The sequence below is a fragment of the Oryza brachyantha genome, chromosome 1, assembly GCF_000231095.2.
Source record: "Oryza brachyantha chromosome 1, ObraRS2, whole genome shotgun sequence".
NCBI lineage: Eukaryota > Viridiplantae > Streptophyta > Magnoliopsida > Poales > Poaceae > Oryza > Oryza brachyantha.
In genome coordinates, this window is record NC_023163.2 from 24,367,453 (window position 1) to 24,392,897 (window position 25,445).

General features: G+C 45.4%; 5 protein-coding genes and 1 non-coding gene across 8 annotated transcripts; 4 read left to right on the top strand and 2 right to left on the bottom strand.

Moving 5' to 3' along the window:
- The first annotated feature begins 288 nt into the window (after positions 1-288).
- LOC102701491 (soluble scavenger receptor cysteine-rich domain-containing protein SSC5D) lies at positions 289-6,228 on the top strand. 2 transcript variants are annotated; one of them, XM_015836325.2, is made up of 8 exons: positions 289-945; positions 1,021-1,075; positions 1,883-2,130; positions 2,666-2,867; positions 4,976-5,095; positions 5,196-5,299; positions 5,389-5,501; positions 5,902-6,228. In XM_015836325.2, the coding sequence occupies exons 1-8, from the start codon at positions 499-501 to the stop codon at positions 5,966-5,968; spliced, it is 1,356 nt and encodes a 451-aa protein (XP_015691811.2). In that variant the 5' UTR covers positions 289-498; the 3' UTR covers positions 5,969-6,228. The 2 variants fall into 2 exon arrangements, with proteins under 2 accessions (XP_015691811.2, XP_040375939.1); XM_040520005.1 differs by having other exon boundaries at positions 290-936.
- Positions 6,229-8,326: 2,098 nt separating this feature from the next.
- On the top strand, positions 8,327-12,167 carry LOC102701769 (nucleobase-ascorbate transporter 2-like). Its single transcript, XM_006644676.3, has 14 exons — positions 8,327-8,824; positions 8,918-9,015; positions 9,115-9,291; positions 9,408-9,508; positions 9,666-9,741; positions 9,866-9,925; positions 10,013-10,197; positions 10,652-10,748; positions 10,831-10,917; positions 11,003-11,061; positions 11,135-11,226; positions 11,305-11,382; positions 11,467-11,627; positions 11,836-12,167. The coding sequence occupies exons 1-14, from the start codon at positions 8,734-8,736 to the stop codon at positions 12,046-12,048; spliced, it is 1,575 nt and encodes a 524-aa protein (XP_006644739.1). The 5' UTR covers positions 8,327-8,733; the 3' UTR covers positions 12,049-12,167.
- A 1,193-nt stretch (positions 12,168-13,360) lies between these two features.
- On the top strand, positions 13,361-14,201 carry LOC102702052 (dynein light chain LC6, flagellar outer arm). The gene is made up of 2 exons (XM_006644677.2): positions 13,361-13,583; positions 13,760-14,201. The coding sequence occupies exons 1-2, from the start codon at positions 13,446-13,448 to the stop codon at positions 13,901-13,903; spliced, it is 282 nt and encodes a 93-aa protein (XP_006644740.1). The 5' UTR covers positions 13,361-13,445; the 3' UTR covers positions 13,904-14,201.
- Positions 14,202-14,940: 739 nt separating this feature from the next.
- Positions 14,941-15,026, bottom strand: TRNAY-GUA. The gene is given in 2 exon segments: positions 14,941-14,976; positions 14,990-15,026. It is a non-coding gene; the product is annotated as a tRNA-Tyr (tRNA).
- A 277-nt stretch (positions 15,027-15,303) lies between these two features.
- On the top strand, positions 15,304-18,025 carry LOC102720013 (rop guanine nucleotide exchange factor 9). 2 transcript variants are annotated; one of them, XM_040522053.1, is made up of 8 exons: positions 15,304-15,547; positions 15,707-15,946; positions 16,040-16,156; positions 16,260-16,414; positions 16,522-16,596; positions 16,692-16,967; positions 17,040-17,360; positions 17,438-18,025. In XM_040522053.1, exons 1-8 carry the CDS (start codon positions 15,304-15,306, stop codon positions 17,882-17,884), a joined length of 1,875 nt encoding a protein of 624 aa, XP_040377987.1. In that variant the 3' UTR covers positions 17,885-18,025. The 2 variants fall into 2 exon arrangements, with proteins under 2 accessions (XP_040377987.1, XP_040377990.1); XM_040522056.1 differs by having other exon boundaries at positions 15,710-15,946.
- Positions 18,026-19,642: 1,617 nt separating this feature from the next.
- On the bottom strand, positions 19,643-23,998 carry LOC102702332. The gene is made up of 2 exons (XM_006644678.1): positions 23,532-23,998; positions 19,643-22,835 (listed from the first exon to the last, which is right to left on the bottom strand). The coding sequence occupies exon 2, from the start codon at positions 22,754-22,756 to the stop codon at positions 19,748-19,750; it is 3,009 nt and encodes a 1,002-aa protein (XP_006644741.1). The 5' UTR covers positions 22,757-22,835; positions 23,532-23,998; the 3' UTR covers positions 19,643-19,747.
- Positions 23,999-25,445: the final 1,447 nt, after the last annotated feature.

Consider the following 25,445-nt stretch of genomic DNA (forward strand, 5'->3'; position numbering starts at 1 on the left):
CAACCTAATAACCACAAACACGCTACATTCGATGCGACACCCTGCGAGTGACATCGCGTTATTAAATACAACGACCGAGCGTCGTTCGTGCATACGCATGACGCCTTCCGCGCCACGTGGCCTCTCACGCGCAGGTCGAGAGACCGGCGGGTCGGGCGGCCCAACCCTTGGTGTGAGACAAATCAACCGTAGAGCATCAAATCAATAAATATTATTAAATCGAGTAATATCGTTAGCACCAATATATTGTTATTGTACAGTGAGACCAGAAGAACAAAGACGACGAGCCATGGACCGTGGTACCGTCGTCACTCGTCATCAACTAGCTTTTCTGTTCCTTCCAACTCCAAACCCACAGATTACTAACTCGACTCGAAGCTCCCGTTGAGCGAAAGCCCGTTCGGCTGTTTCACGAATCCTTCGGGGTCGGCCTCGTCCTCTCCGGTTTAGTCCCAAATCTAGCCTTCACCTCGACTCCCCTCGCCTCGACGCCTCGCCATGGCGTCCGACACGGAGGGCGGCATAGCCGCTCTCTTCTCCATGTACAACGACGATGAGGAAGAGGATGACGGCGACGAGCCCAGACCCCCTTCACCTCCGCCGCCCGCCGCCGCAACCTCCTCGTCGCCGTCACCTCAGACAGAAGGCGAGAGCTCAAACCCTAACCCCAACGCCGCCACTTCCTCGGCGCCCCCCTCCCCTCCCCTCGCCGAGGATCTGGCCGCCCGCAGAACCCTAGCGAGCCCCTACCCCTCGCCGGGGCTCCCGCCGCTGCCTTCGCGCCGTTCGCCCTCGCCTTTCGCGATTGCTTCCCCGTCCCCTCTCCGGCCCGCTGCGGCCGTACCGCCGGCCGACCTGCCGCGACCCCCTCGGCGTGGCCCACTTGCTATCGTGGACTACGGTCATGACGAGATGGCCATGTCGCCGGAGCAGGAGGTAGAACCGGTAAAGTTTGTGTTTAGTGATGCTGCTTGGAATTTCTTATTTTCCAGAATTGATGTTGATGTTATTTGGTTGCAGGACGGGGAGCTCAATGGCATAGACATATCGGGTTTGGATGCACAGGTTACTGAGGGTAAGCACATCTTTCTGTAATACAGTTTGCTACCTTGTGTTATGTTCAGTATGCAATCCTAATTTCTAGTACAAATCGAGATGCCCAGCTAGCGTGCTGTGATTCAAGGATTTACAATCAGTGGCATACTTGATGCAGACTGGTATGCAATTTAGTGTCAATTTATCACAATGCAAGCATTATTGATGATATATTACCAATGAGAGCACATATCAGAATTCAGAAAACATGCTTGTGCCACTGTTTAAATGGTTTGTTCGCTTGAAAGTTTTCTTTTTCAAAAGATATTCGAAATTGAAGTTCTGGAATGTTCAGTTTACCCACAAAGCATTTGTGTCGACTATTATGCTCCGGATATGCAAAGACCTGAAAACATAATCCAAACACATGAGAATAATAATTTTTTGAGGGACTTTATTTTCACGCAATTAGGCTATAAACACTGTTGCTAATTGCCCCAGTTATAAAACATAGGTTTCACAATTCAAAGAATGAACTTTGAATTACCGACATACCACATTAACATGCCTTGAGAGTTTTTGCATTTACAGTCGTGTCAGTAGTTAGTACGAAATTGTTCTGTGCAGAACAAGAACGCACACATCTCTTATTCATTCACAGTGGGAGCTCTTGATTTCATGATGGATTTATTTCCCTTTGTGATTATATATTTGTTTCTGACCATTCTAGAAAACATTATGGCGAGTTACTGGTATCATTTTATGTTTTTTATGAAACTAAATTATTATGACCTCTACGTTTCTAATCTAGATAAGACCTTATCCATATTCTTTCTATCTCTTACAGGGAATTTCGAAGAAAAAACTCTTGCAGGTACTGTTCACATACTGACCCCAAATAGACGATCAGAAATGTCTCAGCAGAATGATGCACCTGAGCAGAATCAAGTAGGGACGACTGCTGCAATGAGTGTAGCTGGAGCTGAATCAGAAGATGCTCAGTTGGAAGAAGCTGCTGACAACATTCAGAATGATGATCCACTGAGTCATTTCCTTCCTCCTCCTGTGACTGCAAAATGTTCTGCAGCACTTCAGGTTTCATTTTTGACAGAAACAATATTCTGTGCATGTTTTTTCCATATAAAAAATTGATTGCATTCAATGTAGAACATGTGCTCCTTTGCATCATATCACTGTTTTTTGGATTTAGCAAACTCCACTGTCTAAAGTAAATTTGTTCATCAGCTCATAAAAACGCATTCCCAGTAATCATTTCGTGCATTTTTTTTCCATGGTTTAATTGAGAACTGGCTATGCCATAGCTATATGTCTTGTTTTCCTTTTATTTTTTCACATGCTTGTAAATTTGTTCATCTAGCTATTGACTCTTGCTCATATGTAATTATTGTTTCCTGAAACAAAAAAGGTTGACAGTTTTGGAACCTTTCTGTTCCTTTTAGTTTGTCATATGCTTCTCTTATCAAGTCCTGTTACACATTGTACCATCACGGCCTTTCATATGACATGCGTACTGCTTAGAAATTAGAATGCACATCCATTCAATTTTTTGCATTGCTTATTGCATTAAACATTGATTTTGTTTATTTATGTTCCACTGCTTTGGATGCAGCAAAAGATCAACAAGTTCCTTGCATACAAAAGGGCTGGAAAGAGCTTCAATTCTGAAGTGCGCAATAGAAAGGACTACCGAAATCCTGACTTTTTGCAGCATGCTGTTCGATACCAAGAAATCGATCAGATAGGGACCTGTTTCAGTAAAGATGTATTTGATCCTTATGGGTATGATAGAAGTGACTACTATGATGAGATCGGTATGTTATACTTGTGTTTTATCCATTATGCTTTACTCATGGATTACATAGTGCTGTTTGACAAACAATTGAACATCAGAATATAGTTTCCTCTTTTCCTTGCTAAATACAAACACACACTTAGGCCTTGTTTGTTTTAGCTTAGGATTATTGTAATCTGGATTGTATAAATAATCTGAAACAAACGACTAGATTATTGTGACAACTTATTATAATCTAGAGCCCAGATTACTGTAATCTGATAAGCTCCTCCAAAGTTACTTTTTTCAGATTATTGGGTGGCTAAAGACCTACTACCCTTGGATGCTTTGAAATAATTACCCTAGACTTTAGCCTTACAAACCCAGTAATTTAGGGCCACAATATCTAGAAAAACAAACGGCTCATAGCTTATAACAATTCAACTTATAGTATTCTGACTCAATAATCCAGATTACAATGATCCTAAGCAGAAAAAAAAACAGCGCCTCAATAATGTAAACGAAATAAATGAAAGCACATGCTGTGCTATGCATGTAGAATGTGTTATCCCTGTCATCTGATTTGTAGTCCATTCATCCACGCCATCAAATATATGACTGCTTGATGTACTTTGCTACTAGTTGGCTGCATGCATGCACACAGGGAGCTTTATATGCATGCATGTGTACGTTACAATATCTACTACTTTAGAAAAGCTTTAAATCATGATTTCTTTTTAAATATTTATCTGATATACAATCCAATTGAACTGTTATATCTATTGTAATTAATTCTTTACAACACGATCTCACATGACTATATTTTGGATATTGCCCGATTTGTGTTTCATCACATATGAAAAAAAAAGTTTGATTATTCATTGAAAAAGTTTCAGCTATTAAAATGGTGAAATACAATTGAATCACACTCTGAATAAATTTTATCTGTTGAAACATGTGTTATCTATCAAATCAAAGACAAAAAAAAATTATTGACCAAAACATCGAAAAATCACAGAAGAGTGTTATTTCAGATATGATTCTTACTCCTCTATAGTGGCCATGAAACAACATCAAAATATCTAGTGGAACATTCTAATCCAACACAAAGGAACATCGAGTCATACCTATTAAAACATAACAAGATACTTACTAAAAGATCTAAAGAGTAGCGCATTCAACATTCACAAATAACTAATGATACATTTGAAAATATTTAATCACACTTTGAAACATTTTTGTTATATAGTATGAAACATTGAGTTTTATTTGTTGAAACATTAACATGTCTTATCCGTCAAAGACAAAAAATATGACAAACATTATGAAAATAATCACTGCAACATTTATTTAACACAGGAACATAAAAAATACATCGACTAAAACTAAAACATCGAAAAAAATTCAAAAAGTATCGTTCCAGATCTGCTTCCTCCTCTCCAGTGGCAATGAAACAACATCAAAATTACAAAACAACTTTGTTGCATATCTACTTTCTCTGCGGTGTAACTCCAAATGTGCAACATAGTCAAATTCCAATTGAAACATTAGCTATTCACATATCACACATCATTGTTTAATGGTTGAAACATCTACTATTCTTTCATCAAAATATAATCATGTAATATCTTGATATAAAGATTTAATTGCAACAGATATAGTGATCTAATTAGATTGTAGATTGGATAAGTAGTTTAGGGAAAAAAGTGGCTTTTAATATCTTTAACCACTTGCACTCTTACATGCAAGATAGTATACTAGCATGCAGGGATAACAACGCGTGCAGAGAGTGCCTGAGCGGGAAGTATCTAGGCATCTAATCTTTTGGCATCCATCAGCAGAAGCATTATCTGAAAAGTTGTTATAATGGGCTTGATTTGCTGCATTACCATTATGTGCATATAAAATAAATTAGATGATTGCACAATTCTGAAATGATTTGATGAACTGCTCTTATGTTGAGATGGGAATTGGTGATCAAGGCTAACCTCACAGAGGAGTTCATTATTTGTAAACTGAAATTAGAGATCAGTTATTTATACATATATTGTGCCTGTGGAGTTATTAGTGAATGTTTCTATTTCTTTCTCCAATGGTCTTATGCAAAGACTATATACTAATTATGATGTGTCTCCTATTTGTCCACAGAAGCTGATATGAAGCGTGAAATTGAGAGAAAAGAATTAGAGAAGAAAAAAAGCGGGAAGGTCGACTTTATCACTGGAGGAGTACAGGCTCCAATTAGTGCAGCAATACCGAAGATTGCAGGTGCAGTGCATACAAACATGCTGTGTGCTTTATTTTGACATCATTATTACCAACCTGTCATTTATTTCTGATATTTCGGTGCTCATTGCATGTTTTACAGCTGCTGTATCAGCGGCAGCTGCGGCTGGGGCGCCATTGGTTTCAATATCAGGAGAAGGCGTACAGAAAGAGACTAGGCCGAACAAGAAGTCAAAATGGGATAAGGTTTTAAACCTGAACCAAAATAGTATTGTTTGCATACTGCAGTGTTGATCGTCAGGACTGACTGTTGCTTTTGTGCTATTTATTACTAGGTTGATGGGGATGTTAAGAACCCTGTAGCTCTGGCTCCTAGTGGACATGACAATTTATCAGCAGCTGCACTTTTAACTTCAGCAAATGTTGGTGCTGGATATGCTGCTTTTGCGTAAGTTCTCTTGTTTCAGCTGTCAGAACATGAGAACAAATGGTTTGCCTCTTTGTACAGGGTCTATGAGCGTGTTTTTTCTTGGGTATTATCTTCCCTGCTGTCTGCTGCCGATCGAAAGTGTAGGTGTCAATCCAATAAAAAGTAATAAACTAATTGAACTGTTCATAGCGATGCCATTGTTCGTTATAAATATTTGTTCTGAGAAAACTACTTGCAGAGTTGCGGGGCATTTAAGCATGAATCATTTCATAGAGGTCATTTTATTTGTTTTGAGCAACTTTATCATGATAAATTGATAGCTATATGAAGATTCATTTTATTTGTTTGAGCAACTTGTTTCATGATAAACTTGAGCACCCCTCTGCCAATCATAACAATGAATCAATTTTACTTTCAGGCAACAAAAGAGGAAAGAAGCTGAAGAAAAGAAAACAAGTGATCACAAGTCAGAGAGAAGATCGTAGTGCTGCTCTCCTCCTCTTTTTACGGATGTACTTCTGGGAAATTTTCAATTATACAGCATTATAATGTGCAAAAAAATGAAATTCAAGAGTTGGCTACAAGACTTATAGAAAGTGTTCCTATTTGTTAACACGCATTTTCTTTGCGTGTGGGCACTTCTCAAATGCAACCTGGCAGAATTTTCCCTGTTGGATTTCCCTGTGTAGGACGGACGTATCTTCTTCATCCTGGCTGAATTAACTATTTAGAGCTAAAATTTCTGCATTCCAGTTAGGACTCAGGTATAGCGCCTTCCAAGTTCCTACTTTCGCTAATGCTCGTGTCCTGTCAGGACCTAAACCTTGCGGTTTGGACGGCACGGATGGGCCGCTCTGCGTGGAACAGTGCCGTGGATCTGCGAACTACGTATGCCAGTAAACCAGCAGGCACCAGTACTACTGCAGTAGTAAGCCAGCCAACCAACAAACCCAATAGATGAGTTTCACGGTGCATTACGGCCGCTTTAACAGTTTAACGCTACCTCCATTGCGACCCAAACGGTCCAGGCGTCCAGCAGTGATCAAACACTGCAGCAATTGCATCCGTAGGCCAGCAGCACCCCCCTTCGAACTGGTAGTAAAACCGCCGGCAAGGGACAAACACAATAACCGGAACGGCAATCCCCCCCCCCCCCCCCGGCCATTAATTACGACCTGTTAACCAAACCTGACTCAAGTCCATGAATTCACCACAGTCCCACAGTACAAAGATGTACGCCACATCACGCCACGAAACCCGTAGAGATCTGGCAGGGGAGCATGAAATTTTTTATTTTAAAACATTTTTAGTAAATAATTTTATTACTAAACCTCAGGTTAAAATATTTCCACACATAAATCTTTTGACCATGTCACCAACACTGACGTAGCGAAAAACGTTATTATCGGTGGCGTGGTAGTATTTTCTTGCCACGCCATGTCGACCAGGCTGCGTGATAGCGTTATCTTGCCACATCATTAACATTGATGTGGTCACAAAGTTCAGTTTTTTTTAAAAAAATTACTCGGTGGTTTAATAATAAATTTACTTGCTAAAACCATTTATTTAATAAAAAAAATTTCGGGGAGCATCGTCGCAGCACCACGGCAGCGGGATGGGGAGCACGTTGGCCCCCTCGCGCGGCGAGTTTACTACTACTACTGCCAAAAAAAAAAACGAGTAAAATTACCTGCTGATTGGGGGGCGGTGCGAAAGGTGGCAGCAGTAGCCAGCCTCTCTCGGCTTCGCTCCGGTGGCCGTGCGGCCATGACGCATTGCCACTGCAGGCAGGCGCGCGGTTTTACTACTCCTGCGTTTACCCGCAAACGTACCACCACCGGTGGGTGGAACAAGCAGCACTGCACCAGCAGCAGCAGCGTCGCGATGCACCGCGTCGGAGTCCGTGCAGGGGGGGCATCTCTGATCGCTTTCCTACGGCGGTCCCTGGCCCCGCGGGGCCCCAGCGGTAGCCGCCGGCCCTCTCTCCCTGGCTCCCCCGATGCAATCAATCATCGCCTCGTCGCTCGCATCGCACAACGCAGGGCAGAACGGCACCCAACGGTAACTTTCCTCGCCCCTCTCGGCCTCAATAATCTACTCCTACTCCGCCTCTCGGTCCCTATGGCGACTGCGAGTCAAGCGGGGCACGAGACGCACGCAGCAGGGGGCTGACGGGGCAACCATCATTTTTTTTTCAGGAGCGGAAAACTACAAACATCCCCTGTACTTGGACCGGGCTGTCAGGTGGTGCTGTGGGTATCTAAAATCGGAGCCAGCAAGAGATGTTCCGACCGGTATCTGGACTACTACGTGGTGCAATGCAATCCCGCGATGCACTTCTGGTCTCTGGCGAGTCTTTGCCATTGGCTGGCTTCAATGATCACCCCCGGAAAGGATGTTGTTGCCCTGCTTGATCCAAAGGACTCTGTCATGTCACATCAGTGTTCATGATACGGTAGAAATTATAAATCGTTCCCGCTAAGGTAATCATTGTAAAACTGTAGAATGCTCTGCTAAAATACCTTCAGGTGATCAAAGATGTTCCAGATTTGCAATCTGTCCTAGGATTAGAGTAAGAAAGTGTAGCATCTTCGGTAAACTAAAAAAAAAAAGGAGAAGAACCCAAACTCGTAATAGTAGGATTAGAATAAGAACGGCTACTCGTAGTCGTAGGGACTAGGGAGTAGTTAATGCACGGAGGGGAAGCTGGTGAATGGAGAGGGGCAATTCGGTCATCCCCAAAAAGCCAACGGCCAGTTCAGTTCCCCGGAAGGAGGGAAGAGACGCTCGAAACACGCATAAAAGGGAAAAGAGAAGCAAAAGTGGGGAGGAGGAAGCACCACGACGAGGAGTCGACGACCCCAGTGTGCGAGGGACCAAGGCTGACGACGAGCGAGCGAGCGAGCGAGAGAGAGTGCGAATTGCTCTTGCCGCTTCTTCTCCCCCATCACGCAAACGAGCCATCCTCTCGCGCGGCCTTTTCTCCAACAGATTTCGTCCCGATCCCTGCGGAGGGGACGCTGCCGAGTGCCGGAGTGCGTACGCTGGGGAAGCCAGCCCCCCACCTGTCTAGCTCCAGAAGCCTTCGAGAGAGAGAGTGTGTGTGTGGTGTGAAGTTAGGTGAGGTGAGGCGAGCGATAGAGCGAGGAGAGAGCACGCAGCGGCGGTCGCGCCGCGCGCCTGCATAAGCGAGGGGCCCGTGTGTCTTCCTCGGCGGCACAATCTCGAGGAGAGAGAGAGAGGCGTGAAGATGGCTGAGGTGAAGCCGGAGGAGATCAGCCATCCGCCCATGGAGCAACTGCAGGGGTTCGAGTACTGCATCGACTCCAACCCTCCCTGGGGTGCGTGACAGCAGCTCGAAGCGGCGGCGGCCTTGCATTTTTCCTGCTCGTGATTTGGTTTTCTGAATCCGCGCCTTGGTTTTGCTGTTTCAGGGGAAGCGATCATCCTGGGCTTCCAGCACTACATCCTGGCGCTGGGCACTGCGGTGATGATCCCGGCGGTGCTGGTGCCCATGATGGGCGGGAGCGATGTGAGCGCCGCCACACTCTGCTTTGATTTCCTCAATCCATCGCCATTGTCTGCGCACTCACTCGAACTTGACCGTGTCCCGGGCTTTCTGATGCTGCAGGGGGACAGGGTAAGGGTGGTGCAGACGCTGCTCTTCGTCACCGGCATAAACACGCTGCTGCAGTCGCTGTTCGGGACGCGCCTGCCGACGGTGATCGGCGGCTCCTACGCGTTCGTGGTCCCGATAATGGCCATCATACAGGACTCCTCGCTCGCCGCCATACCCGACGACCACGAGGTGAGCAGGCGGCAGCTCTTCTTTCCTGTCCATCCATCCGTCCAATCGCTCTACTGTTTCGGATGAGGTGTGTCTCTGATGAACCATCTGCTGTTCATCTCTCTCTCTCTGAGCAGAGGTTCCTCCAGACCATGAGGGCGATACAGGGGGCGCTCATTGTATCCTCCAGCATTCAGATCATCCTTGGCTACAGCCAGCTGTGGGGCATTTTCTCCAGGTTTACCTTTCAACTCCTCCTGCGTTTAACTACAGATGGTTACTGCTTGTTGCGTGCGTGACAGCGTGAGCATGTCAGATTCAGTTTCGACCGCGCCTACGCTCCCATACTGACGGGTCATGGTCTCATGGGGGGTGTTGCTGCTTTTACCTTTCAGATTCTTCAGCCCGTTGGGGATGGCGCCAGTGGTTGCATTACTCGGGTTTGGCCTTTTCGAAAGAGGATTCCCTGTGGTACGAGCTGTTCATTTGACGCTTCACATGTTTGACAAGCGAGCAGAACATACAATGTAGCGATTTTTTTTTTCAGACAGGAAAGATTGTTCATTGCATTTTTGTTTTGGTGTTACTGTATCAGGTTGGGAGATGCGTTGAGGTTGGCCTTCCAATGTTAATCCTGTTTGTCGTGCTTTCTCAGGTTTGGCAAGCAACTCCAATTGCTTAGTGATCAAATTTAAAGAAGTTAAGCATTTCTAATTCTTGCATTGTCAATTATGTTCATCAGTATCTGAAGAATGTACAGATAAGAGATATTCCAATCCTGGAGAGGTTCTCCCTGTTCATTTGTATCGCATTGGTCTGGGCCTACGCTCAAATCCTCACTGCAGGTGGTGCGTATAAGCATAGCCCTGAGGTCACTCAGATTAACTGCCGCACTGACCGTGCCAATCTGATCTCTTCCGCACCATGGTTGGCCTCTTCTCTTATTTTCCTAACGAATTAAAATGGTTGGTGTTAGGATGCTAAGCTCTACTTAGTACAGGACTTTGGTGGGTCAGCTCTTATTTGCATTACATGCTAGATGTCAAAGTTTCTAAATTTAACCATATTTAGTTGATTGAATATGTGTTCAGTCACCTTAAAGTGAAATTGATACTGTTATGATCGTTATTTTAAAGCTATCATCGATAGATGCTGTAAAAAGGAAAAGACTAAAGGCCAGTTCAACCTTTGGGGCCTTAACAGCCTTATACATTTTGCATTGGATGGGTCACAGAACTCACAAATAGTATCAAATGGGCCCACACAAAAGTTTATTTGTCCTTCATGTTGAATCCTATTTGAGATTATATTCTTTGGTTAGTTTTCTTCGGCTGATTCATCATTCAGTTAGTGTGCGTGCTAACATAGGGACTTGCTCCAGGATTAAGATCCCTTTTCCACTACAATGGGGGGCACCAACCTTCAGTGCCGGTCAATCCTTTGGTATGGTATCTGCCGTTCTGGTCTCGCTAGTAGAGGTAATGCCCCTCATAACTCGTCTGCAGGAGCCATTTCTTTGCGTGGCAGCCTTGAATTTAACTCAAAGTCTGTCTTGGACAGTCCACGGCTTCTTACAAAGCTGCGGCTCGGCTTGCAAGTGCAACTCCACCTCCAGCACATATCCTCAGTAGAGGCATTGGGTGGCAGGTAGACATTTTCCTCGTCTTTGTTCTTAACTTTTACTCGTGAATGTCGTTCAGAGCTTTAAGTAAGTTGACTCTATAAACAACAGGGCATTGGTATCCTTCTTGATGGGTTATTTGGAACGGGCACTGGCTCCACCGTGTCAGTGTGAGTAAACTGCTCAATTTTTTCATCAAACAGTATTCTTACTCCCAGCTTGGTAATATTAAGATCAATGCAGGGAGAATGTCGGGTTATTAGGATCAACGAGGATTGGAAGCCGAAGAGTTATACAGATCTCTGCCGGCTTCATGATCTTTTTCTCCATGCTAGGTGAGCAATTTGACTGTGTACAGATCATGCCACTGTTGATACAGTATTGCTGAATTCTTCTTTTATCATCTGGCACAGGAAAATTCGGAGCACTATTTGCTTCCATCCCATTCACGATCTTTGCTGCCGTGTACTGCGTCTTGTTTGGACTAGTTGGTTGGTTTACCCTGCACGATCTGCTGCGATAAATACACCACTGTCTTGTTCTTGTCTCACTCATTTTATTTGTTTGACTTTCAGCGGCAGTGGGGCTCTCCTTCTTGCAGTTCACTAACATGAACTCCATGCGCAACCTCTTTATCGTCGGTGTCTCCATCTTTCTTGGCCTATCTGTGCCCGAATACTTTTTCCGGTACAGCATGGCTGCTCAACGTGGTCCTGCCCATACAAAAGCTGGATGGGTATGTCCCTCTTTATCATCTTCCTTGTGGGCTCATTAGTCAAACACCTAGGATTTCGAATCTGAGGGTATAGTATCACCTATGTAGCCAATTGTTCCGCATGTCTAGTTCAACGGGAAAGTGTTGTTGGCAACTTGATACTAGATAAATGCTAGTACTACATGATTCTTCTGAAACAAATCACCAACTTCTGTGTGTTGTGATGCAGTTCAACGACTACATCAACACCATCTTCTCGTCGCCTCCGACGGTTGGACTGATCGTGGCCGTCTTCCTGGACAACACGCTGGAGGTGAAAAACGCGGGCAAGGACCGGGGGATGCCATGGTGGTGTACGTTCCGGTCGTTCAAGGGGGACGCCAGGAGCGAGGAGTTCTACAGCTTGCCCTTCAACCTCAACCGCTTCTTCCCTCCGTCTTAAAACCGGAACGATCTAAAAATCGTCGCTGATGCGATCGATCGTTTGCGTCTGTCAGAAAGAACTCAGAATGCTGAGCAGAGGCAATGTAGATGTTTCTAGCTGGCCATTATTTCATTCGTTGATCCGTCGTGTTTATGCCGGTGAAGTGGTGAGGTGAAAGTTGCCACGCTAGTCTCGCTGCAAAATGGCGCCGCTCGTGTGATCGTGTCCGTGCCGTGGGGTGTTGTTTTTGGTGTGTGCTGGGGGTGGCGGCGGCAGGCTGGCGGCGATGGCGGGGCGGCCCATAGACGATAGATCTGCGGGCGCGACGCGTTATTTGGGCCTAGTTGCAAGGAGACGCGGGCACCGGGCGCCGGTGGTCTCGACGCGAGGTCAGGTCAGGCTGTCTGCTGGGGTCCTGGGCTGCAGCCTGCAGGAGGTGGTGACTGGGTCGCCCAAAGAGAAATTTCGGCGCGTCGTAGGGGGAGACGCGCTGTTAGTCCTGCCTGACGGAGGCCGGAACTCAGAAAATACTCCCAGAGTCGCAGGGAAGAGAAACACAGCGAAGGTGGCCTTATCCGGCTAAGATAACTACTGCAGCATTGCAATTTGCAGGCTGACTGTAGATGCTCTGATGAAATAGGAGCTGGTGCTGCCACCTTTGCTCTCATCCGTTTTGCTCCGATTGAACCTGCCGGCTAGGATTAAACGGATTGATTTAAACTACAACACCGATAAAAAATAAAATAAACCTGAACATATCTGTACCCCGTGGATCAGGATCTACCGCGCACAATGAACACATGTTGATACGATTCACGCAAAGATATAATACTATACTACTTATATATTAATAAGTTCCAGATCCGATCAGCCGGAAGACTTCCCCACCCTCACGGCTCACGCAGTCACGCTTACGTGGATAACTCAAAATAGATAGGGCGACGAGATAGGCTCCAAACACAAGCAATTAACTTATCGAATTTCTCCCTATCTGCTATAAGCTCCTCCCCCCTTTTCAATACCATGTTCCTCATATTAATCCAGCCACCGAAATCCATACGCCCAGCCCATCCCAAAAAAAAAAGAGAGAGAAGGAAACAAAAGGAAGGAAAAAAAAAAAACTGATCGTGGAAAAATATCCAACACACGGCAACACCCACTGTTTCCGGTTTCACGACCCAACGGGAGCAGCACCCAGCAATTGAACCTGTGCCTCTAGTGCCCGATCCATCCGGATTCCGGGAACTCGTCCAGGCTGGGTTGTTCGCACGTCACGTCGACGCGGACGCATCCGCCCATCCTATAAAAAGGGGACGCCGCGTTGGCTCTCATCTCAGTGCGTGGCATTTCGAGCATATTAAGCAAGGCAGGGCAGGAAGGAGTCGGGAGAGAAGAGAGCAGCGGAGACGACCACCATGTTGGAAGGGAAGGCGACGGTGGAGGACACCGACATGCCGGTGAAGATGCAGCTGCAGGCGATGTCGGCGGCGTACAAGGCCCTCGACCGCTTCGACGCCCTCGACTTTCGGAGCATCGCCGCCCACATCAAGAAGGTCCGTAATAACCATGCTCTACGTACTCAAATTGCTCGAGATCCAAAGAGCGGATTGAATTCGGGTTTCCATTTTTTGCTGCATGCAATCCATTCTGAGCTTCTGGCACGTAGAACTGCTGGCTCGATCAGCTGCAACCGTCCGAATGAATGGCTTTTGGTGCTGCGTATATGCAGGAGTTCGACATGATCCACGGGCCAGGATGGCAGTGCGTGGTGGGCGCCAGCTTCGGCTGCTACTTCACCCACAGCAAGGGAAGCTTCATCTACTTCAACCTGGGGGCGCTCAGGTTCCTCGTCTTCAAAGGTGCAGCATCCTAGCCGATGGGCTGAAAGCGACGGCCACGAGTCCAGAAGCCATCTGATTCAGAATAATCAGAATAACCAGCGGGCGCTGCAAGTTTTTCTCTCCCGGTTTTTGATGACGACGAGGGCGTGAAATGTACTCTCACGATTTAGAACAGTAGAAAATTGGGAGTAGGGATTTGGAATTGCTGGTCAGACATGCGATTCCACTTGGTGTTTGTGTTGTGCGTGTGTGTGTGTGTGTTTTTTAATAGAACGACTTGGTTGTACTCGTACATAATTGGATCAACAGCAACAAGGCTAAATTTATTCAGTATTGGTCTACGAATTTGCTGGAGTTGCTGGAATCAAATTCGCGTCTTAAAGCTTGCTTTATAATCTTGCACAAGACGAGTTCAAACCGTAACTCTCATTATTAATTTTCAAAAGGAATAGGAGAAAATAAAACTAGCTAACGTGTCGATTGAAAGAACAGAGTAGAGGGCAACTTTAGTTCCATTTCTAAAGTAAAAAAATATTAAAGTAACTCTCATTATTAATTTCCAAAAGGAATAGGAAAAAATAAATTAATTTTCAAAAGGAACAGGAGAAAATAAAACTAGCTAATGTCTCGATTGAAAGAACAGAGAAGAGGGCAACTTTAGTTCCATTTCTAAAGTAAAAAAAATATTAAAGTAACTCTCATTATTAATTTCCAAAAGGAATAGGAAAAAAATAAAACTAGCTATTTCTAAAGTAAAACAAATATTAAAACATAAAACTAGCTATTTCTAAAGTAAAAAAATAAAACTTGCACAAGACGAGTTCAAACCGTAACTCTCATTATTAATTTTCAAAAGGAACAGGAGAAAATAAATTAATTTTCAAAAGGAACAGGAGAAAATAAAACTAGCTAATGTCTCGATTGAAAGAACATTGAAGAGGGCAACTTTAGTTCCATTTCTAAAGTAAAAAAATATTAAAGTAACTCTCATTATTAATTTCCAAAAGGAATAGGAAAAAAAATAAAACTAGCTATTTCTAAAGTAAAACAAATATTAAAGAGTAATATGTCCGACCTGTCGGATTCGAACCAGCGACCTAAGGATTGATCTGCACATACTACAGTCCCCCGCTCTACCAACTGAGCTAAGGTCGGATCTGATCTGCAAAAAATAATTTATCTTTTAAATGTTTTTCTGTTTCTGCCTTTCAGCTAACTATCCAATTAACCCCTTAACTGTTTAAGTAGATAGATGCTTTTGTCATTAATTAAACCATGACAAATGCTCTTCTTCTTCTTCCTCCAGCTCGGCAGCTCCCAGGAGGAGGCGCTCCCGGCCCGGACCGTTCAATACGGAAAGCAGGGTGGCTAAGAATGGCGCTATGGCAGGCAAGGCACTTTCTAATAATAAATCATGTGCCGCTCCCTAATTATGCTCCCCTCTTCCCCGGGCGCCTCTTCTTACCGGGGACAATGCGGACGATCGATCGAACCACCACCCGGTTCTTGGATTACCGAGACCCACAAGAATCATCAGCTCGGGATTAATCATTTCAATCCTCCCTTTTTGTTCCTTCTCGTGGCTCTCTGCGTGCGATCTGCAGGGCGCAATCTTGGCTCATCCCTTTGCTTCTGCACACGTCGCTCGAGGCCGCAGAAAGCTGCGTCCTTTACAGGTATATACACTCGGTGGTATCATGGGGGGGGGATTCCCCGTCTTTTCGACGTTTCGTGTCATCGAATCCATTTTTCCTTACTGCCGTTGTCGCCAAGACGGCCGCGGCTGTCGCGGGGCGGGCCGGCCACTGTGTGAGAGGGTGATCGTTTGATGGCAGCAGCGAACGGCGGCGGGGCACTCTTGGAGCGGCGGAGCTCGGTGCAGCGGTCGCAGAGCATGGTGCTGGAGGAGGACCGCGGCCCACCGGCCGACGGGGAGCAGCTCACGTCGAGCGGTGGCGGTGGCGGCGGCGCGCTCAAGATCGGCGCCGTGCTCGACCGGGACAGCACCGAGGCGCCCAAGTCGCGGCTCGCCAAGGACGCCGGCGACCACGGCGGCGGCGGCGGCGGACCTTCCGGTAAGTCGCTAGGATCGATCAGACGGCCGGACGCCCCGTGCGCCATGCACTGTACGGCATTGGTTTGAAGCGATGCTAGACGCTTGCATGCAGAGATGGAGCTGATGAAGGAGAAGTTCGCCAAGCTGCTGCTCGGGGAAGACATGTCGGGGTCCGGGAAGGGCGTGCCGTCGGCGCTGGCAGTGTCCAACGCCATCACCAACCTTGCAGGTGAGGTGACTGCCTGCCCAAATTGCATCTCAAGCACACCGAAAGGAAAAAAAAAAGGTCCTAGCGGTGAGAGAAATTTATTGTTTGTGCTGTCCATCACCAGCTTCTGTGTTCGGCGAGCAACGGAAGCTGGAGCCGATGGCGCCGGACAGGAAGGGGAGGTGGAAGAAAGAGGTCGGCTGGCTTCTGTCCGTCGCCGATCACATCGTCGAGTTCGTCGCGAAGAAACAAGTCTTGGACAACGGCACCGAGATGGAGGTCAACCCCCATGCAGCAGCCGCATATGCCCGTTTGCACTTTGTAGCTCAGCATCACAGCTCACGAGCATGCAGCTCCAATAACCCGCTGTCTCTCCTGTGTCTCAGGTGATGGGCACGCAGCAGCGGAGGGATCTCCAGGCGAACATACCGGCGCTGCGCAAAATCGACACGATGCTCCTGGTAAAAACGCGGCATCGATCTGAAAAAAAATCGCAAGCTAACGAGAAATGGCAGCCATAACAAATCATTCATCTTCTTTTTTTGCATCGGGCCAGGATTACCTGGACAACTACAAGGATCGCAACGAGTTCTGGTACGTGAAGCGCGACTCGTGCTCCGAGAGCGACAAGGAGGAGACGCAGCGATCTGAGGAGAAATGGTGGATCCCGATCGTGAAGGTGCCCGCGGGGGGGCTCTCGCCGGCGTCCAGAGGTTGGCTCCAGCACCAGAAGGAGCTGGTGAACCAGTTGCTCAAGGCTGCCATGGCCATCAACGCCAACTGCCTCATGGAGATGGCCATCCCGGAAAGCTACCTCGAAGCCCTCCCCAAGGTGCGAACCAATCACACCCATCCATTCCATTCCACCGTGCAGCGCACTGCTGACACTGGCAAGAATCGGCAGAACGGGAGGGCGAGCCTCGGCGACGCGCTGTACCGGATCATAACGGACGTGGAGTTCGACCCGGACGTGTTCCTGTCGACGGTAGACCTGACGTCGGAGCACAAGATCCTGGACCTCAAGGACCGGATCGAGGCGTCGGTGATCATCTGGAACAGGAAGGTGCACAACAAGGACGGCAAGTCGGCGTGGGGGTCAGCCGTCAGCCAGGAGAAGAGGGAGCAGTTCGAGGAGCGGGCGCAGACGCTCCTGCTCATCATCAAGCACCGGTACCCCGGCATCCCCCAGTCCACCCTCGACATCGCCAAGATACAGGAGAACAGGGTAAGAAAGATCGCCATTGGTTTTACTCCCGTTGTCAGCCGTCTTGATCAATGTCAAAGAGTCCTGGGCTGCCGCAGGACGTCGGGTTCGCCATCCTGGAGAGCTACTCCAGGGTGCTGGAGAGCTTGGCCTTCAACGTCATGTCAAGGATCGAGGACGTCCTCAGCGCCGACGACCTAGCCAGGGAGAGGGCCAAGAGAGAGGCGGCGGCGTCCCCAGCACCGGTGCCGGCGCCAGCGCTGGCGCCTGCTATGGCTAACGACGCCGCGGAGCGCCACCAGCAGGTAGGCGAGGCGGATGGCCCCGGCAAAATGGCAGGTTCCCCCAACGGCAGGACGCTGCTCGACTTCATGGACGACTGGAACGGCGATGCCGAGAGGCCCTCGCCGACGGCGCCCGAGGCGCCCGCGCAGGAAGACGGGAGGCTGATGAAGCTGCCCAACATCATGACGAACCTGAAGCAGACGTACATGGATAAGCTGGACCTGTTCGGAGCGCATAGAAGCCCACCAGGTCGCCACTGAAAGGCGGCACGAGATTTTGCATGTACTATACATAGTAGTGTACATATAATGAATTTGATCAAACTGGGCTCTCGCTCTCGTTTTTGGCTTCTGGGTTTGTAGAGTTGAGAATCTTATGTAACATTCCAAGGGGTTGTGTGGTTGACCAATGTATGCGAGTATACAACAAAGGCATCTACTGACGTTTATGCAGGTGTGCAAGAAAGGACAGTCAACCATGAAAATACGAAATATATAGTTGTTCTGTACCCAAATAAACCATAAACTGAGCAACACCAGAGAACGAACACAGACTCTAATTCCCGGAACTACTGTATACTATTATTGCGAAATGTGCAAACAACAGGCTTGATAGTCCCAAGGGTTTTCATGATATGCATACGTAAAATGGCCGAATTGAATCAACTTACCCATGGGATGCCATATAGATGAGAGGCTTTCCTCCCTCATGAAGGCCGTCTGATCACCGTTGAGTTCAGTGAAAGTAAACATTCAATCTGCTTAATAACTAGGCTCCAATTTCCAAGTGTTTCTGCATGAAAATAACGATGAAAATGTTCAGGACATTGGTGATAGACGATTAAAAAGTGCAGAGAGGAAAAAAAATGAAAAAACAAACATAAAAGCGCATATCAGTAGCCAAATGATCTGCAGCTTTCCCATTCCAACAAACTGATGTATAATCTGTCAACCAGTTGCCGAGGACATCTAAAAACTCGATTGTGCTAAGAAGAGATAAACGATATTGAGTTGATGGAAACAGTCAAGCCTTTTCATATAACATCAACTAAATTTCCAGCAAAGATGAAATTGAGTTCATGGAAACTTCAACCGCTGGTTTTCTACGAATAGCTGTTGGCCTGTTGATCTGTTCCCTCCTGTCAGCCATGCCCTTCAGCTCCACAGTGCATTCGTTGAACATAATCAACAAGAGCTAAACGCTTTCTTGATTCCCTGAATTTGCAATAAGCCTGCATTTAAAAAAAAATTAGTTAGTAACATGAGTTTTGTTTGTCCTTTAAGTAATTGGAGAGTTTGAAACTTTGAATACATAAAAATAAACAAACATGAGTTAATTTTCAGCCTAATAGTTAAGCAGCATTTCCACAAACCTGAAACACAAAGTCACACTTTATTTAGATTCTCAATGCAAATGCATACTACTTTCCGAGTAGATTTTATAAGAAAAAAATCGCTACACGAAATTATTTTTAATCAAAATCAAAAAGAAAAAATACCTTACTTCAAAGTTAAAGCATCAGCATCAGTGGTTGTTAATTCGTATGACGGTATGACCTATTTGGAGCTGATGAAAACAAATAAGCTTTGAACCACTTTCATCTGGAACTTTCTGTCATGCAAGACTTCCATCCAACATCATAAAATCATCTCAAATGATACGGTAGTATAAAGCAATGATAGCTAAAGACTAAAACTGGAGGCATCAGTGGCTGCCAGTGACGACCACCTTCTGTTGCCTGATAAAATATGCTTCTTTTTTATTCATCTTGACAAAATTGAGAATACTATCCAGGCATCTGAGTAGGCCACTTCAGAACTAGAATTAAGATAAGAGATGAAAAGAAGAGAGATTTCTACATTTGTCAGGTATTAATTACTATGATCAGCACCAGCCACCAGATGAAGATGCCTGAATTCCTGAAACCTTGTGCTCAAGTCTAAGAACTAGAATCATACACAACAGTGAAATTAGTGGCATAGGGCTTTTAACCAACGAAGCAAACCTGTGAAATGGTGTAGACAAATTTTCTTTTGTTATTTGAAGATCTGGGGCATTTTGTACAGTGTTTATGGAAGACCACACTGAAAAGAATATATTGGTGAACTCCTAAGCTATATGAATCAACTAAGCTGAACATTTGTAAGAAGCCTTGTGAGTTTACTGAGGGTTTCTCGAGCAGAAACCGTGTTAGGATGGTGCTCGCCACAAATGGAAGTCAGGATGAATATGGCCTTCCTTATTAGGTCATCTCCAGTGTCATACTGTCCTCCTCGAAGCATCAGCTTGGCACGTGTTTCCAAAACAGATGCTTTCAGAAGAGCCAGCTCCTGCCAAAGACATGTGTATTGGGCTTCTGACTGAGTTGGCCTGAAACAGGAGAACGGTGTTTCTCTCCATTTGCCAGCATGAGAAAGCATTGAGTCAGCTGCACGCTCCAATGCCTCGGTGCATAGCCGCAGCAGCTCTAGAGCTGCATTACATCGGGAATAGGTGATGAATGTGTTGATTGCAAGGGGCACAACAATCTGCTTCACAAAGAAAATTAACTCAGATGGCCTTGGTTCTACCAGCAAAGGATCAGAACCAAATCCAAAAATCATGAAGCAGGCAGCCCACAGGTGCTCGGAAGACTGTTTAATTGAGCCTCGGAGGTAGATTGATTGGACAACAGCTTGTACTGTTCGTGTCCCTCCTCGCTTGCAAGCATATAGCCTGATCAGATCATGGAACTGTACATGTTCAGGCTTTGTGCTGCATCTGGCAATACCAAACCTCATCAGCATTGCAGCCGCTTCAGCTTCAGATTTCTTCATCCTAGATGTAGCCAAGCCACAAGTAACTGTTCGCCACCACTTCCTCCACCTTGGACCCCTCCGGTGCTTCTTCGGGACTTTATGTGCAGCCAAGGCCAACATAGGTATTGGAACTGCAGAAGGTGCAAACCAACCACACACTTGAATCATCCGGGTTGCCAAGCTCCTAGGACCATCAGCATGGTCAAATATCGATAGGCAGACATCCAGGAGCCGAACGAGGATTTCATGATTTTTCAAACCGAGAGCATCTCTCTCATTCCAAGTAAAATCTCTTATGGGAAGAGTTCGACTCAATGTGTCAAGAAGCCTACTCGGAGTGATTGGAAGCTCTGAAAGTATGGCTCCCACAATACCAAGGCCAAGAGTGAGTCTCCCAAGCTTTTCTTCAATTGCCTTTAGCGCATCAATTTCCACCAGTGGATAATCCTTGACACCTCCCTTCATCAAAGACATTGCCTCAGCACCGGACAAATAAGAAAGCTTCATTGGCTCCAAGTTCATCACACGTGAAAGGCGTGTTGTTATGATGAAGTGGGTCTCTCCACCAAAATGTGGGAGAAGGTCTGTTATAACTCTCTTATCCCACCAGTCTTTCTCACTCTCCAAATTATCAATGATAACTAAAAACGGTATGTCCCGCATCAGTTCTTGCCGTATTTTGGCGATTGCTTCGTCTTCCTGCTCTTCAAAGCATCGGTCACTTCCTTTCTCATGCAAGTGATTATCAACACTTAAATCAACTTCCAAAAAAGTCCGCAAAGCTAAATAGTTTTGTCGGATGTACCTGCTTTCTCCTCTGACCCATAAGACCATCTTATATCTCTGGGAGAACCTGTATGCATACTCCAAAACCAATTCTGTCTTGCCAATTCCAGATTCCCCTGATATGCAGGCAATACCCTTTCCATAGAGTATCTTCCTACATCTTTTCTTCCTCCCATACCTGCCATCATTTTTTGTTCTAAATGGTCTCCCATGTCGTAATGGACTGCCCAGTCTCTGCATCTCAATGTTTTCCTTGGTCTCCTTCCACAACACTGGCTCCTTTCCTTTACTCTCATCAGTATTTACTTGCTCATAGTTGTTAACAGACCGTCCAATTAGAAGGCCCTTTCTTCTCTGCTTCGTCTTGATCTCAAAATACTCTCTTTCCCCATCTCCGCTCACATCACCAAATAAAATAAGCTCCAACTCTGAGAGCTCTTTTTTCCTACCAACAAAATCATCATTGCGAGGGAAAGGGAATTCTTCCTTCTCCACCCTCCCTCTCCACCTATTCACTCGATCAACCACACTTCTCCTGCCCAATTTTGTGGCCAAAAGAATGATTGTTTGCAGTATGCAATGCCTCCAATTACCATCATTTGCTTCTAATTGCACATCTGACACCCGAGAAAGAGCATCAACTGATTCCCTCCACTCCTGTTCCATTCCACCATATAACATCCAGAGCTCACCACCATGCCTCTCCCACAGTTCTCCTCTCTTCTCAATAATATCTCTGGAAAGGCAATCAGAAGCACCCAAGTCAAAGAATATAGGGATCAGATTTTTCTTGCCAAAGAAGTTCCTGAGCTCCTCAATGGTATACGGATTGCCAAATGACTTTCTCGTGAGGATGACAACTCCATATGTGGAAGCATTCATGATCCTCTCAATAGTATCATGGCTGTGAGAACTCCGGCATCTAGACCTGTCAGAAGCAAAAGAGCTGATTCCATGTATCTCAAGCTCTGCACGGAGCCAATTTGTGAACCTCAGCAGTGAAGCCTTACGACCATGAAATCCTATGTACACATCAAAGCACCGAAGCCTATTAATGGAGGTAGCTGATGTTGTAGGTTGAGAAGATGAAGATTTCCGATATAATCCCCACTGTCTTCTATGCTTCTCCTTCCGAGTTGAACGGACTCCTGTGCTTGTTGCTGATGAACTACCTTGACATGGATCACTGAAGGTGGAAATGAAACTAGGATTGTTATAGACAATTGCTGGAATGTCAAAATTGCTTGAAGTACAAAGGCTAGGAGGAGGAGAAACATCCGACGTCAATAACCCAACAGTGGCTGATGGTAATTGCTTCCGCTGTATCAGGGCATCATTGGAGAGAATATCACCAATTTTCAGCACAGTGCCATTCAAGGAATTATTGTTATCAGGATGTGCGTGATCTGGAACACGAGCAGATAGACATCGTGGCGTGAAGAAAGGTGACTGATTCGCAGAAACAAATGCTGATGAAGAAGATGATAGGTTCCTTGATGCCGCGGAGAACAAAGTCCCGGCATCTGAGCTTTCCTGCTGAAGCTCCATGTATCCCTCTTTTTAGCACTATCCAGCTCTGACAGGTTAGAATGACCCTAGCTTAATTCATCCCTGTGGAAATCAGTATCTGCAGAAGACAGAAAAAAAATAACTCAGTGATTTGAACGTGTAGCATAAATAACTGGAACTTTGAGAATAGCAACACCTTTTACTGATCAACACAATACAAGAGCATTACTGTTTAAAATGCCATATTTTCAATGACCTTCAGGATACAGAAACTGCCAAAAAAAGTGAGCAGTACTGAAGATTTCTATTTCAGGCCAAGGACAGCTACGTTCCTACTCGTTCAAATAGAAAGCCATGAAGAGTGAAATTGGGGGGAACAGATAAAAAGGAACAGAATGGAATAAAAGAACATCATATTGTCCATGGAAGACAGGCATAATAATAGCTCGGCAAGTACTTCCAGACAAATAAAACACTTCAGGACCGCGTTATGTTGATCTGGTTTACGAGATGCCAGCAAGAAAGAAAGCAAAAAAAGGTTGATATGAGCTGTGCACTTTACCGTGCTAATCAATATGGGAGCAGGAAATAACATGGTGTTCGGTACAGCATTGCAAACGAAAAGGTGAAGGGGATTGGAAAGCAGGGTATTTGGGGGTGACGTGGGTGATTGCGGAATATGTTCGCCTCCTGAACAATTACAAGGCATTGAATACCATTACTGCGATTTTTGAAGCGTCCTGATAGTGCTAGCTACTCGGCAGTGAGTGGAGAACAACAGCACGGAGATGGAGGAATGGTAGGAGTAAGGAACCTCGGCTACTATGAGACCGCCGCCGACGAGCATGACTCCGTGGGGGCCATTGCAGCTGAGCTTGTGGCCGGCGATAAGAACGACCGGATGTTGCCGAGTGCGCCTCCAAGGATGGCCGCCAGATTCGGAACGCCTCGGCCGCCGCTGGCCGTTCGCGCGGATGAGGTCCCAGCCTCGGGAGGTCGATGCAGGGTAAGGGGCTGGCTCAGGCGAAGACGACGCCGTCCAGATCCGCCTCCTGCTCGTCGGCCGCTCGCCGGACTGCCGCTTCGCCTAGCGCCCGTGCGCGCAGGCTTTGTCCCAGTCGCCGACAACGGCCGCAACGCCTCCTCGGCCGATTTCGGCACGTGCTCGCCGGCGCGCCGCTAGCCGCCGGCAAATCGAGTGGGGAGAGATGGGGAGTTCAGATCGCGAGAAGGAGGAAAGGATCGAGCTGGTGGTGGTGGCTGGAGGAACCAACTTTCCATGTAAACGAGATCTGAAGCCACTCGGTTAGGACTTGGGAGTGTTAAACGGGTCTGTATTGGGCTGGGAACCTTTTCCAGGGATCCGATAAAAAAAATTAAAATATGCCGGAATCTCTTTCCGCCGTAATCAAATCAAATCACGCCATAAAAAGTCCGAACCAAGCATTTGCTAATGTCCAAACATTCAAGAGTCCATTTTTGAGTCCATTTTTAAAGAGGAACTCATTTAGGAGTCAATAGGGTAGTACACCAAAGGATGTAACTAAAACTTTTATATTTATGTTTTTAGTAACTTAAACTTAAAAAAAATATAATGTAAACCTATAAAAATAACTTTAAAATTAACTTTATAGTTTAAATTTTAGCAACGAAATATACGTTTTAAGTCGAAAAGGAGGCTCCAAAACAGACGGCCCTTAACAATTCTTCAATAGCCATTGCACCTTCCTTTATGACAAATTCAAGTTTTATCATTAACAAGTGATCAGTTTTAAAAAGTACCATCGATAAAGGTATGTTTTATAAAATGATATTGCACGTTGTTTTTCTTTCCCTTTACCAATGTTGCAATTCGCAGGTCCTACCAATGTTGCAATTCGCAGGTCCTCTAGACCAAAGTGGTAGCTCACTGACTCTAAATACCCTCTTAATAAACAACCAAAAATAATGTTGGCATCGTCGTTTTATTTATAATAAATATAAACAAAATGATATGGTAGCAAATAAAAATAATTATATGTACAAATTCTTATTATTTTAAAAGCCAATATTAAGATAAATTACGAATAACATAAGCTAAATTACAATAAAGCTAAGGCAAACTACGAGGACCCAAGAGGATTCCACAATATCCAGACCGTGGTGGCACGGGGACGGTAGTACCACAACATTCCGCATGTTTTTTATCATACCAAGGAAAGAACATGTCATATCCTTATAGGCCAAACTACCAAACTAATTACTCGGTACTCGTTTTAGAATCCGATTGTTTGATGTTTTATCAAAAATAAATTTATATTTATAAATAAAAAATAATATATAAATAAAAAAAATTATATATGTATTCTTATCGATCTAGCTTAAATAAACTTCGATGAAAACCCTAAATCAAATCTAAATTTATGATTAAAAATTCAACCTTTAGCTTATAAGTATAAGAAATCTAAATTTATGATAAAAATTTAAACTTATGCTTAGCTTATAAGTATAAGAAAAAAGATTTTTTAGCTTATAAGAATATGGAAAAAGACAGAGGTTTACTATGCATAAGACTGGGCTGCACAAAATCCACGACCAGCTCAGAGACAAAGGGAAACGAAAAATGATGCATCTGAATAGCACTGTATCGGCGTATACCCTGTCCGCCAATGGAAGGTAACGAGAGGCGCGCATTTGTTCGCATAAAATAAGCACTAGCTTCACAAATTTATAGATTAAACAACGCGGC

Excerpts from the sequence above, each read along its gene's own strand:
- LOC102701491 (XM_015836325.2), top strand. The coding sequence starts at position 499 with ATGGCGTCCGACACGGAGGGCGGCATAGCCGCTCTCTTCTCCATGTAC. Across the intron at positions 946-1,020 it reads CGGAGCAGGAGGTAGAACCG|GACGGGGAGCTCAATGGCAT; the intron begins GTAAAGTTTGTG and ends ATTTGGTTGCAG. Across the intron at positions 1,076-1,882 it reads GGATGCACAGGTTACTGAGG|GGAATTTCGAAGAAAAAACT; the intron begins GTAAGCACATCT and ends TATCTCTTACAG.
- LOC102701769 (XM_006644676.3), top strand. The coding sequence starts at position 8,734 with ATGGCTGAGGTGAAGCCGGAGGAGATCAGCCATCCGCCCATGGAGCAA. Across the intron at positions 9,509-9,665 it reads CTGTGGGGCATTTTCTCCAG|ATTCTTCAGCCCGTTGGGGA; the intron begins GTTTACCTTTCA and ends TTTACCTTTCAG. Across the intron at positions 11,628-11,835 it reads CCCATACAAAAGCTGGATGG|TTCAACGACTACATCAACAC; the intron begins GTATGTCCCTCT and ends GTTGTGATGCAG.
- LOC102702052 (XM_006644677.2), top strand. The coding sequence starts at position 13,446 with ATGTTGGAAGGGAAGGCGACGGTGGAGGACACCGACATGCCGGTGAAG. Across the intron at positions 13,584-13,759 it reads TCGCCGCCCACATCAAGAAG|GAGTTCGACATGATCCACGG; the intron begins GTCCGTAATAAC and ends GCGTATATGCAG.
- LOC102720013 (XM_040522053.1), top strand. The coding sequence starts at position 15,304 with ATGCTCCCCTCTTCCCCGGGCGCCTCTTCTTACCGGGGACAATGCGGA. Across the intron at positions 16,415-16,521 it reads ACAACGGCACCGAGATGGAG|GTGATGGGCACGCAGCAGCG; the intron begins GTCAACCCCCAT and ends CCTGTGTCTCAG. Across the intron at positions 17,361-17,437 it reads CCAAGATACAGGAGAACAGG|GACGTCGGGTTCGCCATCCT; the intron begins GTAAGAAAGATC and ends GGGCTGCCGCAG.
- LOC102702332 (XM_006644678.1), bottom strand. The coding sequence starts at position 22,756 with ATGGAGCTTCAGCAGGAAAGCTCAGATGCCGGGACTTTGTTCTCCGCG.